The 15,119-nt window shown below is 41.8% G+C and overlaps 1 protein-coding gene across 1 annotated transcript in view; it reads left to right on the forward strand.

Moving 5' to 3' along the window:
* The first annotated feature begins 493 nt into the window (after positions 1 to 493).
* The window catches only part of ETNK1 (ethanolamine kinase 1), a 58,408-nt gene continuing 43,782 nt past the window's right edge, over positions 494 to 15,119 (forward strand). Inside the window, exon 1 of the mRNA XM_084617204.1 lies at positions 494 to 809. Within this exon, the coding sequence (XP_084473330.1) occupies positions 654 to 809 (156 nt within the window). The 5' untranslated portion in view covers positions 494 to 653. The remainder of the gene's footprint in view (positions 810 to 15,119) is intronic.

The following is a 15,119-nucleotide window of genomic DNA, read 5'->3' on the forward strand; positions in this document are numbered from 1 at the left end:
AGGGAGATTTGGGGGAGGGAGGGGGAGAAGGGGAGGGAGAAGATGCAGCCAGGGAGATTGGGGGAGGGGGAGGGAGTGGGGAAGGAAAGAGGCAGCCAGGGAGATGGGGGGAGGGGGAGGGAGTGGGGAAGGGAAGAGGCAGCCAGGGAGATGGGGGGAGGGAGATGGGGAAGGGAAGAGGCAGCCAGGGAGATTGGGGGAGGGGGAGGGAGTGGGGGAGGGAAGAGGCAGCCAGGGAGATGGGGGGAGGGAGATGGGGAAGGGAAGAGGCAGCCAGGGAGATTGGGGGAGGGGGAGGGAGTGGGGGAGGGAAGAGGCAGCCAGGGAGATGGGGGGGGAGCCGCCGGACGCAGCAGCAGCAGCCGGGCGATGGCTCTGGGCGGCAGTGTCAGGCGGGGAGCGCTGCGTGCGGCCCGGGCGGGGCAGGAGGGGGCCGCTGCAGCCCAGGGAGCCGACCCCGCCCACCACTTTCCCAGGCTGCCCCGCGCCGTAGACGGAGCTGGGGGAGGTGGAGCCGCAGCCGCTGTAGCGGGACCAAAGTGGAAATTTCCCCCACCAGCAGCAGCAGCCGCCGCAGCCGCCCCAGGGGCAGGTTTCGCCGCCCAGAGAGTCACGAGACGCCGCCGCCGCCGCCGGACCCAGCGCCGCCCGCCATGGCCAACTACATCCACGTGCCGCCCGGCTCCCCCGAGGTGCCCAAGCTGGACATCGCCCTGAGCGACGTGGATGGGCCCGGCTGCCGCGACGGAGCCCTGCAGCTGCTGCGTCGCCTGCGGCCCCACTGGAGCCCCGAGGATGTGACGCTGCAGGTAGCGGCCGGGGGGCCCGGCCCCAGGCTGGGCGGCCATTGGGGGGCGCGGGGAATCCCCCCCCACCGGGCCTGGGGCTGAGTCCCGTTTGCCAGGGAGCCCGGCCGTGTGGGTGCAGCGCTGACCCCTTCCCGGCCCCTCCCCACCCGTTCCTGGCGCCCCAGCTTCTCCCTCCCCATTAGCCCCCAGCTTCTCCCCCTCAGAATCAGCCCCAGCCCCCCCCCGATCCTCCCCTTAAATTAGCCCCCAGCTCCTCCCCCCACAAACAGTCCGCCCGACCAGCTCCGATCCTCCCCAGCCCCCCCGATCGCCGCCCCCATAGGACCATTTCCTGGCAGAGGGGTTTTTTTTTCCCCCTGCTTTCTCCCCCTTAGACCGTCTTCCGGGCGTCGCGTTTAAAAGGCCCATCCGGTGTGCGTGGCTCGGTCCCTGGTGCGTGCGGGGCTTTAATAAAGGAGGGGCCCTGCGGGGAAAGGCCCCGGCCTGCAACGCTTGTTCTGTGCAAAGCCTCGTATCGTGGGGGCGTGGGTGAGCGAGTGCCGGCTCCGCGGGGCCCCGCAGCGTGGGCAAGGAGGAGGCCGCTTATCAGCCAGGGCCCAAGACCCCCTCCTCCGTCGCTGAGCCGCAGGCAGGATGTAGCGAACGCCACCATTTGCCAACTCTTGTCTCCCTTCACAGGCTTTCAGTTTCAGTACACTTCAGAATAAACTGCAGGTTGGACTGATACTGAAAGGTTTCTGTGTGTTGCCTCAATACTGGTTATCTCACCCTTTTGATAAGTGGATGGGTATGGTCCCTATTTGATGTAATTAAAACTCGGTTACTAATTGAGCCTACTAGCCTCTTTCCTAATTCTGGTTTCAAAAAATTCATTTTTTGCCTGTTGAGTTAGTTAGATGGCCTTTGCTCGTAGGTATGACAAATCATTTGTCTGCGGCCAGCTAATCTTACTGAAGCTTACGCTTCTAGAATATACTTAATCTAGCCTCAGGAGTTTACTGGAAATTTGTTTTAACTCTCTCTGCCTCTGTGGTTGCTAATTGCAGCCTGAATATATTACAGCATTTATAATACACATTTTCAAATCGTAGTTTCCAAATGTTGTTAATGTGTGGAAATTGTCTCCATTTTAGTGACACTCTCCAAGAAAACCAGATGCAAGAATAAATCTCAGTAAAAGCTGACTGCTCTGTAGCAATGGATCTTAATTCAACTGAAATAATTGTAAATTACTCAAGAAGGGAATAAATTTGGTAAACATGCATTATATCAGATAGTATCAATGGTAAATTTAAGATCAATGTATAACAGATATACTTGTTGAAAATAACTATAGTGGAGGTGCAGGCAATATCAAAGTTAGTTTTTGCTTAAAGAACAGTTAGTTAATAGTTACAGTGGTTCTTCTAGGTTATTGCTTCCTGGGATAAATGCACTCACAACAACATGGCATGCTTATTCCAGGAGTGGAGATCCGCATGGGCAATTTTAAAAGATTTAAAAAACCCTTTCCGTTTCATTAAATCCTTGTGCAGTGCAACATGTTTTGGTCAGTTGTGCAAGAAACAACTCTCAGGTTTTTAAGAATGGAAGAGAAAATTGTTACAGTTCCTTATTTTGCTTTCGTTATTTTTGGGTTGAATTTTAAGAAAAATATTCTGTTGAGGATATTTTTGTTCTTGCCAACGATCATCATCGTAGCTTGTTGCTCCAAAACTTCAGCCAAGACATGATGGTATCACTTATTTCAAACACTTATCTTCAGGAGTACAGGATGTTGACGGGGCAGTGCGTCAGGCAATGTTCAAGTGTTTGCCAAGGCTGTCCACGTTCACATTTGGGGCCATTCCTCAGCTTCCAGTTGGTCATATTGTGACCAGTCTTTGCCACCCCAGCTCTCTCTCAGTTTAGAGTACACCAGTATGTTCGTACAATGTCAGTGCCTGGGGGAAGGTGGGGGAGTTCTAAAGGAACCAAGTTCTCCAAGATAATCAATATTCCCCTTCAGTTTGTTACGCTGTAACTTTCCACAGTGGTATTTTGGGGTAAGAGGTTTTCAGAGGCAAAGATCTTTCTGGATTTCAGCCTCTTGGGTGGTAGAATGTGTCCATACAGTGGATGTCTTAGATCATGCACTTGTTTTTGTCTCTCCTTTTTACTGAAGGCATCCCACCTCACTGATGGTGCTGCAGTCCCCTCGAGGCAGCATAGCAACTGTGTGGGAGTCAGTTTCAAAGTCCCTGTGATGATCCTACAGGATCCATTGAGTTCAGTATCAATTTTGTATGTATGGCTGGAGCATGAGCATACTGGGGCACAGTACTCTGCAGTTGAGTAACACAGGGTGAGACTGGTTGCTCAGACTTTTTGGGGGTCAGCTCCTCTTTTTTTTATTAGCTAGTTTTTTGCAGTACACAACTCACTTTCTCCTTTAGCTTCTTGATGCTCTTTGAGTGTCAGCATTCAGTCTGATGTGACCCCAAGGTACACCAGATACTCATAGTGCTCAAGGATTGTTCCATCCCATGATATCTGAAGTTTTTGCATGGCCTGAGGGTTTTTCATGTGAAAGGTGCACACTTGGGGCTTGCTAAGATTGGCATTCAGGAACCATGTGTGATAATATTTTCCAAGTACACTCAGAGAGCCAATTAGAATGCGCTCAGTGTCCTCAAATCTTTCTGATTGCTTGATGATACAGAGATCTGCATAAATGAATCTTCGCATGTTGAGAGAATTCTGTGTAAACATTAAACAGCAAGGCTGATAGAACCATGGGGCAATCCATTCCGGTGAGCAGGCTGTTGACTTTTTTGACCACCCACCTCAACCAAAAAAGTCCATCCTCAAGCAGGGAAGAGATGACCTGGACCATCTTGCTGTTTCTCAGAGTTCTTGCCAATTTCAGTAGTTATGCACCATGGTTCACAGTTTCATCAGCAGCTGACAGATAAACAAGAATCTAAACCATTTTAGATGTATTGAGCTAGGTTTGACAGGTTTCAGAGTAACAGCCGTGTCAGTCTGTATTCACAAAAAGAAATATATAAATTTATAAATTGGTTAGTCTCTAAGGTGCCACAAGTACTCCTTTTCTTTTTGAGCTAGGTTTGCAACTTTGCCATAGCATGAATATCCTAGGGAAAAGCCAGCTTGGGCATCAGTCAGCTACCTTTCCACTATTGGTGCTATTCTACCCATTATAATTCTCTCATATGGCTTGTAGGTTGAGCAATATATGGATGTTGGGTGGTAGCTCTTTGCAGAGTTAAGGTTTTTATGTGATTTAAGTAGTGCAGCCACTTGTCTGCTCCACAGCCTGGGTATCTGCATTGTCTCCATGCAAGAATTAAAGAAGACAAGCAGCCACTTCTATATTCCTGTGCCAAAGTAATAATAATTAGACACACCATCAAGTCCAGTTGCTTTTCCACATTTCAGTTTCATGTATTTGTTTTCTTGCACAGGAGAACAAGTATATGAAACTGAAACCTTATTGCTTAAGGGCTGACCCTTTTTCTTGGTAACATTTTAGTGCTGTTTATAGCAGTGGAACATCGCATTCATAATTCTGGCTCTGTTCCAAGATGTGAGTTCACAAAATGAAACCCCCTGAAGACTGATGCTTGGTTCTTTTGAGGATGGACATACTATAACTAAAATAATAAATATATATTTAGACAACTAGAAAAATTGCTCTAGGAAACTAATGGAAATTATTTTTCAACCAAGTAGAAAAGTCTTGGTCTTAAAAATAGGTATGCAGATTTTGTCATTTTGTTCTTCAGTGCCTTTGAGCAACTGAAGAACTTTATTCATACTGAGATTCCTTCAGTCACCATTTTCTTTTGCTGTCTAGTATATTTTTAAAATGTTGCACACAAGTAACAGTAGAAGCGAGAATGCGCATACAAACTTCCGCTTCAAAGATCAGTGCAGTGGGGTGCTAGAGCAAAACAGATTTTGAGAGAAAAGTCTGCAGTAGCTTTCCTGGGACACAAGAGAGAGAAGGACCCACATCTAGCAAAGAAATAAAAGCTGGAGATATATATTCAGTGGAATAGAGATTTGACTAGTCTGAAATGTAGTAGGGCTGTGACAGAGGAGCCTAGGAACTTGCTGAGGTGTGGACCGAACTAGTCAGTAGTGTGAGTTTCCTCATAATTGAACTCTACATCTAGCCACCTTTGCTCTTTATATTCATACAGTCAGCATAGTGTGTTGGAAGGTTAAAAAGTCCAAAGTTTAACTTAGTAAATTTACTAAATTTTACTTGCAAGAACATAATGTGAAGTGGGCAAAACCATTCCAAGTTACTTAGTGTGTCTTCCAGTTGCCTTGCGTTTTAGAATAGTCTGCTGCTTAAACATTCCATCATTTTAAGATTTGTAATAAGTTGTATTTTTAAATAGTATATTTAAGTGTGTCCATTTAAAATTATTTTTTCTAAATAGAATTGTTAGCTTAACATTTGGGCAAAGGAGGAAAATTCTTTAACCCAGTAGTTCTCAAACTTTTGTACTAGTGACCCCTTTCACACAGCTAGCCTCCGAGTGCAATCCCCCCTTATAAATTAAAAACACTTCAAAAAATATTTAACACTGTTATAAATGCTGGAGGTGAAGTGGGGTTTGGTGTGGAGGCTGACAGCACACAAATCACCCTTCCCCCCTGTAATAACCTCATGACCCCCAATTTGAAAACCACTGCTTAACCATTTGTATGCTTTTACTGTAATGCTTCAGAATGATTGCTTAATTTTATCAGAAAGCCTAGTGATCAGTATTGCATAATACAGAATTGGTTCCGAAATAAGAAATAAGCAATACAGAATGATTATTTCGTGTCCCTATCCACACACAGGGAAGAATTCCAAAGTAAATGATCAAACTGCCTCTTTCTGCCAGCAGTTGTGTGGAAAGACAAAATCCTCTTCTACCTAAAGATTTTTCTTCGTGTAGTTGTTGTTTAAATCTGACAAGAAGAGTGGCACCTGGGAAAAAGCTAGGAGCAGTATAGAACTGTTTCTGTTTTTACCTCCAAATGCTTAAGAATGCTGTTCGTCTTCCTTCATTGGCCTTGGTTACAATAATCCAAAGCAATGTCATTAAAATGTATGCTGCTTGAGCCAAATTCTCTTCTGTTCTACTGGTCTAACAGCAGATTTTGGTCTTCCTTGTTTCATTCAGAAGTTGGCTGCAATCAGTATTAAGAATGAAACTATAGACTGTTTTCTAAAAGCTGATAATTTGATAATGACTTCATAAGGAAACTTTGAAGTTTCACTTGTCTGGTATTAACTTTTCACCTCCTAGACTTTGTGCATTGTGGTCATGTGTGAGTGAGTGAATCTTGCCACTTTCCTTTAAGTTCTTGAACGTCTTCAGCTGTTTGGTCACTCCCTTATTAGTAATGAGAAAACCTTTGTCACTGGTTTTGGTGGCCTATGTAATGATGGTAATCTCATCTGCTTTCCAGGTGTCCCACCACAAGTGGAATCCTTGTTACCAATCTTGACAAGAGACCAAGGATAGAATAGGTACAGGAGACTGATCGACCTCCTTAGCTCAGGATGGATCATGGGTCTATTCCAATATGGAAATTCCACTTGCTCTTCTGACAAATGCCAACTCAAAATCCCCATAATGCACCTTGTCAAAGACCTGTGCCATAAGTATTGGATTGTTTCATAACAGGGATGCCTTAGATGATTTAATTGATTATTTTACCTTTGTTACCACCACTCAGTTTAACATTCTGGGGTAGAGGGTAGCTCCCCCTGTATCTGTCCACCATTTCTCTATTTCAGTGCAGTGTCCCCCATGTCTCCAGCATAGGGTGGAGAGGATGTCAATGAAAGCCTCTTATCTTCTGTATCCTCTAACAGCAAGCATTAATTAATGTAAACCAAAATGATGGATTTATTTACACATTTTTTTTTGTTTAGATTTACATGATACCTGATACACTTATCTAAGGCCCTAAGCACTTGTATCATGAAGTCATCAGCACTTTCCTCTAGATCTTCTTGAAAGCACCTGTCTTAGATCTCTTCCAGATTTTAGGGATCTGCCACTTACTTCGTAGAGCTACCCTTTCCCCCCCTACCCCATGTTTGATTACTTGTATTCATCAGTATCTTGCTTTTTTAAGCTTGACAGTATGCACAAGAATGTAATTCTTGTATTGAAGGTACCAAGTACAACCACCTAAGCCAGGACTGTGCTAGTAAGATTCCTATTTTGTTGTTGAAATAACTTTTTAATTTCTATTTTATACCCCATACCACCTGGACTCCTATTCCTCCTTGTTCTCTTCCCTCGCCCATGGGCTTGATTGTCTTTCTTGATTTGGGCCACTACTTCCTTTCCTTGATTGTCTTCATCTGTGTTCCTTTTCTGTTCTGGAGCTTTCCTGGTGCATGTTATGGTTATTGTCTGGCTTCAGATTTTAAGTGTTTTGCTTGTGGCTAAACTATTTTGAACTTTCTTCTATTAAAGAGGCTTATTCTGAAGTTTAAAAAGTAGAATGGGGACAGCATAGTGTGTGTGTGTGTGTGTGTATATGTATATATTAGGGCTGTCGATTAATCAGTTAACTCACAATTAACTCAAAAATTGGGATTTTTTTAATCACACTGTTAAACAATAGAATACCAATTGAAATTTATTAAATATTTTTGATGTTTTTCTACATTTTCATATATATTTTATTCTGTGTTGTAATTGAAATCGAAGTGTATATTTTTATTACAAATATTTGCACTGTAAAAATGAACAAAAGAAATAGTATTTTTCAATTCACCTCATACAAGTACTGTAGTGCAATATTTGTTGTGAAAGTGCAATTTACAACCGTAGATTTTTGTTTTGTTACATAACTGCATTCCAAAAAACAAATTAATGTAAAACTTCAGCGCCTACAAGTCCACTCAGTCCTACTTCTCGTTCAGCCAGTCACAAAGACAGTTAAGTTTGTTTACATTTACAGGAGATAATGCTGCCCTCTTCTTATTTACAGTGTCGCCAGAAAGTGACAACACGCATTTATATTGTGCGTTTGTAGCCAGCATTGTAAGGTATTTACGTGCCAGATATGCTAAACATTCTTATGCCCATTCATGCTTCGGTCACCATTCCAGAGGACATGCTTCCATGCTGATGACGCCTGTTAAAAAAAATGTGCTAATTAAATTTGTGACTGAACACCTTGGGGGAGAATTGTATATCCCCTGCTTTGTTTTACCCATTTCTGCCATATATTCCATGTTCTAGCAGTCTCGGATGATGACCCAGCACATGTTCATTTTAAGAACACTTTCGCTGAAGTTTTGACAAAACAGAAAGAATATATCAATGTGAGATTTCTAAAGATAGCTACAGCACTCAAGCCAAGATTTAACAATCTGAAGTGCCTTCCAAAATCTGAGGGATGAGGTGTGGAGCATGCTTTCAGAAGTCTTGAAAGAGCAACACTCCAATGTGGAAACTACAGAACCCAAACCACCAAAAAGAAAATCAGCCTTCCGCTGGTGGCATCTTACTCAGATAATGAAAATGAACATGTCGTTCCGCACTGCTTTTGATTGTTATTGAGCAGAACCCATCATCACATGGATGCATGTCCTCTAGAATGGTGGTTGAAGCATGAAGGGACATATGAATAAATAGCATCTGGCACATAAATATCTTGCGATACCAGCTCCAACCGTGCCATGAGAACGCCTGTTCTCACTTTCAGGTGATGTTCTAAACAAGAAGTGGGCTGCATTATCTCCTGCAAAGGTAAACAAACTTGTTTGTCTTAGCAATTGGCTGAACAAGAAGTAGGACTTAATGGACTTGTCGGCACTGAAGTTTTACCTTGTTTTGTTTTTGAGTGCAGTTTTTTGTACATAATTCTGCATCTGTAAGTTCAACTTTCATAATAAAGAGATTGCACTACAGTACTTGTATTAGGTGAATTGAAAAATACTATTTTGTTTTTTACAGTGCAAATACTTGTAATTAATTAAAAAATAAAGTGAGCACTGTACACTTTGTATTCTGTTGTAATTGAAATCAATATATCTGAAAATGTAGAAAACATCTAAAAATATTTAAATAAATGGAATTCTGTGATTGTTTAACAGTGTGATTAATCACGATTAATTTTTTTAATTGTTTGGCAGCCCGTATATAGAGTAAAAAAAAATTAAAGGCTTTTTAATTTTAATTTTTCATTAGTGTATATCAATGAAATACTAAAACGTTTTAAACAGCTTGCAATATGATATTAAGTATGTTTTGTCTTGATTGTTGGTAATATTTTTGGTCTTGTCCCTTGCAGTGCATTTGAAGATCTGCTGATGTCTCCTGGGAAATCTAAACTCTAAATAGCAACATTTCTACTAATGCATCATATTTCCCATTTTATTACTATTAAGAACATTTTTATGAGAACAAATTATTGTAGGCTAAGTGTTCATCAGTGTGTCCATCACCTGAAGTCATAATCAGGGATCCTATTTTTTTGTGATTTAACACACACACACACACCAATTTGTCTTATAAAGCATAAAAATCCATGTTTTTCCACACTTAAAATGAAACGCTGAGTTTCGGTTTCCTTAGTCACAATATATATACTGATATCAGTTGAACACAATGTTTTATTGATATATTTACAATTTTAAGCAAGTTCAAAGTCTGCCAGTGCCATCAATCATTATAATAAAATTAATAGAATGATCCAGACCCAGTACATTGTTTTTTGTTGTTGTCGATGGCCATGCTGTTGTAGCCTCCTTGTTTTCGTTAGTTTTCATTCAGTTTAGTGCTTTCCATGTGTTCTACAGTTGTCTGCCTTCAAACATAGTCTACAGAACAGCATATTACCATCAACATGAAATTTGACCGCACCAAACTCAGTGACATGGTCTTTAGGGGTGATTTTAAAAAAATATTATTCCTTTTATCTTTTTTACAGTGCAAATGTTTGTAATAAAAATAATATAAAGTGAGCACTGTACACGTATTCTGTGTTGTAATTGAAATCAATATATATGAAAACTTAGAAAAACATCAAAATATTTATATAAATTTAAATTATTCTGTTGTTTAATAGTGCAATTAATTGTGACTATTTTTTAATCTAGTTAATTTGTTTTGCGTTGCTCGCATGCATTAACTGAGATTATTGGCAGCCCTAATGTTTTTATTTTTTCACAAAAAATAAAAACCAAAGATTTTCTGTAAAAACACAAATGCCATGTTTTTTCCACGGCAGACTTATTTCTAGAATCCCTAGTCAGAATCCTCTTCTTGGCAGCACAGTTAGTTGCTGTGGAGGAATTTGATATTGCTTAAAGAAGGACTGTGACTTGCTTCAGGAACTTAAATATCACAGTGATGGCTGCCTTCAAATACTTTTGATAAAGATGACTGAAGAAAAATGGAGAAGAAAATAGAAAACATGTCAATCATCTCTAAATAGAATGTTTTTTCATGAAGCACTGGTGACAGAAGGTGTGCTCTAAATGACACACCCATGGTAGCATCTTGTTTATGCAACAAATGATCTCTTTCAGGCTGAGTTGGCATATACGTTCTGATCAGCTGACAATGCTTGAATACCTTAATTAAAAAAACTGCATAATATGACCAGATGGAGCAGCAACTGTACACATGCCCTGTAGTCTCAGTGAAGTAAACAGCCATATCAGGATGTACATTCCTAGACCATTACTGTGTACCTTGGGTGTATTATATTTTACAAGGACTTTGGCCCTGTGCACTGATGGTTCACTCACACATGGCTTAGTATTATAAAAATTACAAAACATGGTTTGTTGCACTGTAGCTTAAATTCACAAGTTTTTTTTTTTTTTTTTACATTACTGTATCAGGAAAAATAAGTTCTAGAAACATTGACACCTTCATATTTTTAGTTTTTTTTTTTTTTTTTTTTTTTGAGCTGTGCTTTAATGTTAATCTATGCCTTATATAAGGAGAGGATCTAGAACGGGGTGGGCAAACTTTTTTGCTCAAGGGCCAGATCTTGGTATGGAAATTGTATGGCTGGCCATGAATACTCATGAAATTGGGGGTGGGGGTGCGGGTGAGGGCTCCGGCTGGGGGTGCAGGCTGTGGAGTGGGGCCAGAAACGAGTTCAGAGTTAGGTGTGGGGTGGGGCTGGGGATGAGGGGTTGGGGATGCTCTGGGCTGGACCAACGGGTTCAGAGGGCAGGAGGGGGATCAGGGCTGAGGCAGGGGGTTCTGGCACGGGAGGGGGTTGGATGCAGGCTCCTGGCAGCGCTTACCTCAAGCAGTTCCCAGAAGCAGCAGCATGTCCCGTCTCCAGCCCCTACCCGGGGGGGAACATGCCTCTGCTTCTGGGAGCTGCACAGAGCCATGGCACACATGAAGCAGGGCAAGTCCCAGATCCCACTCCCTGGCGAGAACTGTTGCCAGGGATAAAGGAAAGAAAAGGAAATAACCGCATGGAATTGAGGAGCATGAAGAGTAGCTAAAAATGATTTTTCACTAATCTGGTTTAGGAAACTGATTCTTCTAAAAGAAGAAGGTTGTTTAAAAGGATCAGAGTTCTTTCATTTCATTGTTGGGTTTGAACGTTTTAGGTTTGGGCTTTGAGCAAGGTGGTATAGTCTGCATCAAAGGACTCTAGCCCATTCCTACCACAGAAATAAAAATAAATGTTATAAAGGGCTAAACTAACTTTTAAACAAATTAAAAGAAAACAGTCTTAAAATTAAGCTTTCGTGAGCTACAGCTCACTTCATCGGATGCATGAAGTGGAGAGCTTCATGCATCCGATGAAGTGAGCTATAGCTCACGAAAGCTTATGCTCAAATAAATTGGTTAGTCTCTCAGGTGCCACAAGTACTCCTTTTCTTTTTGCGAATACAGACTAACATGGCTGCTACTCTGAAACCAGTCTTAAAATTGAAGAAATTTTCCCTGTTGATTAGGTTCCAGCCATACATTCACTGTTCTGACAGCAAAAAGGCCTGAAGAGCCTTTTGAAGTGTGGTTTTGGGTGATACTGGTCAAATGTTATATTCTAATATGAAGTAAATTGGTGGTCTTAATCAAATTTCTATTATGTAAGCATCCACATGGCAAAAACTTCCAGTTGTTATTGGACCTTTGTTTGGCAGCCTGAAGAGGGACAAAGATTGAAATAACTACCCTTTCATCCTTAGGAGTGTGGTCCTTCTAGACAAAGACTGAGCAATTCTTGTGGGGTGAGATTGGGGAAAAGAACAAATAACATGCCCTAGGAACACACTAGATATGGTTCCTAATCCTGGTTCAGTCACTGTTGATGTCTATGATAGCTTTTTTTTTTTAATTAAATAAATCCCCCCTCCACCCTATTTTGGCAAATCCACCTTATAGAAACCTTAGACAACTGAGCTAGTTTTTGCTACAAGCAGAAAACTGTCTAAATTTAATAGAGGAATGTAACAGGGTGCACCTCCACTCCTGGCTTCTTGCAATGCAGAAACTTCACAGACTCCACTTGTTGTACATTCACAGTGCCATTTAGTTGAGTTCCCTCCACCAACACCACTACAAACAGTCTCCATACATCAGACTGTTTCCCATATCTTTTTGTGCATTTAGTCATCTTTTCAGTACCAGAGAGGAGCAGAAGTCTCTCTTCCCTGAATTCTCTGAGACTGGGCTTACCTAGCCCTGTTCCTCTCTCCCCTTGCATTTCCTTCTTGTGTCTCTATCCTTCTGGGCTGATGGGCTAATTGACTCTTTATTTCACCCAGCCTGCCATCCTGATTATCTAATTACTTCAGTCATCTTATTTGTGGGAGAACTAATTGGTGTCCAAGTGATCTGAGTGCAGGCTCACCTGTTCACTCACTGCACGTTGTCACAAGGCAATAGTGGTGGTTTGCAGGTCTGTGCTTTAAAAAAAACCCACAAAAACATGCAGATGTAAGTCAGTTTGGAAGAGGGTTAAGTATTTCAGTTTAAGCAGTGGGATAAACCTATATACAAGACAATTTGTATATGAACTCGTATCAGTTTCTGCCAGAAAAAAAGATAATTACACTGGTGCAACTTTCCATTGTAGACAAAGTATTGATTGCTGCATTATCAAATGTCCTGACCCAAATGAGTGGTGGTAGTTGCAGTGACATGTTAGTGCAGGAAATTTAGTAGGCCTAGAATTTGGGAGTGCTGCAAGAACTGTTTTCAGATAACTAACGTTGAACATTGGAGGTTGTTTGACAGGATCCCATACTTACACTTAAATGGACTACTCCATTTACCCTCTCCTAGCTGCTTCTCTCTTTACCCTTTCTGGAGGATGAGTGGTGGTTTTGCCAGAGGGAGTGAAGGACATGAAGTAGGTATTTCAAAATCAATAGGGCACTAACTTTAAAATTACACTTTTATCTGAAAAAAGAAAAGGAGGACTTGTGGCACCTTAGAGACTAACAAATTTATTTGAGCATAAGCTTTCGTGAGCTACAGCTCACTTCATTGGATGCATTCAGTGGAAAATACATTATCGGAAATGTTCTACGTACTATTATGTATGAATGAGAAATGCTTGTTTAAATTGTGGTTTTGATAACTTTGTGTAGTCATTTTCTTTTCTGTTTGTACAAGTCTTTTCATATAGTAACTGGAGAGAGATCTTTAATAAAAAATTTTAAAAAATTGAAACCAAAAATACTAACAGGAGGACTTTGGGACAAGTCAGTCAATATATCCACTACACATGGTCTCAAACATACCTTCTGTTCTGTGTACAACTTGAATGATTTTTGACCCATATGTTAAAGCTTGTACACTTGAATGCTGGAATTCTGCCTTCTTCATTTTGCTATACTTCAGTACGGGAGGATCTTGTAATAATTTCAGAATAGTAAAAATGTTTCCAATTGATGTTCCGAAAATGGAAAGAATGTGAAAACATGGTTATAGACTTTGTATGTAAAACTGTTATGTTTTATCTCAATACAGAATAATAGTTAATATAATGTATGGTTAGTATCATTAATATGGTTCCCCTGATTAAAAAGGTTAAATTTTAACTGAAGACAATATTGATTTACAAATTAAGCATACCATTTGTTGTTTGGTGCTTTATTCTTAATGAATTACATTGGATGTGAGGGGAGAGGAGGAAGTGGTACTTCAGTCAATCTCTACCCATAATCCCAATGTTTCTGTTCAATTGCTCAGCAGTGCAGCTGTTAAACCTAAAAATTGTTTAAATGTTAAAAGTTAAAGATAGAGGGGAATATTTTCAAAATGGCCTAAGGGTTGGATCCAAAAATAGACTTAAGTACCTAACTGCCACTTTAGGCCTCTAAGTCCAACATTTAGATGCCAGTGAGGTCCACAAACCCATGCTCAACTGCTGCCTTACCCTGGAGGTGCCTAAATTCTCCAGGTGACAAAGCTTCCATTGGTGGGCATGCACAAAACCATTTAAGTCTTGACACTGCCGAACTGCTTAGCATCCTAGCTCAGGTCTAAGATGGGCAAGATCGTCAAACAAAGCATTCCTCTGCATATCTCACTTGTGGGGCCTTCACACAAAGGACAGCTAGGGGTGACGAGATTAGAATTTTCTGTGTGGGTGCGGCTGGGAAGGAGGGGTCTCGTCTCAGCATACTCATCATCCCAGTGGTTAGGGCACTTACTTGGGATGTGGGAGACCTGTTTTCAGATTCCCACTCTGCTTTGGTTTGGAGCATGGACTTGAGTTTGTGTCTCCCATATCCCAGATGAGTGCTCTAACCTCCAGGTTATTGGGTATTCTGATGTTCGTCTCTCTGGCTCTTCTTCTTCCGCTATTCATTGGACCAAAGAGAGGGAGCATGTGTGACTCTATATCCTGGTTGTTAGGTAGTCACCCAGGTTGTAGGAGACTCAAGTTTATATTCTCGCTCCAAATCTGGCATAGTGGGGATTTGAAAACAGGTCTCCTGCATTCCGAGTGAGTGTCTTGACCATTGGGTTAGTGGCTATACTCGGGTGGAGGTCTGTTCTTTTTCTGAGATAGGCACCCGAGCAGAGATAAGTGCCTTACTCCAGCCTGGAATTAGGTGCTTTATGGCTTTTTCAGGGGTGGGGCGTAGGCCCCACCCTTCTCAGAATTTCCTAGTCACTAGCTTACGTGGGTCCTCATTCAGCATGCCGGCTTCCATGAATCCCGTTCTTAGGCACCATACTCTCCCCATGCATTGTATAGGGAACCTGAGCACCTACCCCAGGGCTGAAAATTCCACTGGGTGGCAAGGCATCTGAAAATTAGGCGTTACGATGCTTAGCA

The sequence above is a fragment of the Lepidochelys olivacea genome, assembly GCF_965140295.1.
Source record: "Lepidochelys olivacea isolate rLepOli2 genome assembly, chromosome: 1".
NCBI classification, from domain to species: domain Eukaryota; kingdom Metazoa; phylum Chordata; order Testudines; family Cheloniidae; genus Lepidochelys; species Lepidochelys olivacea.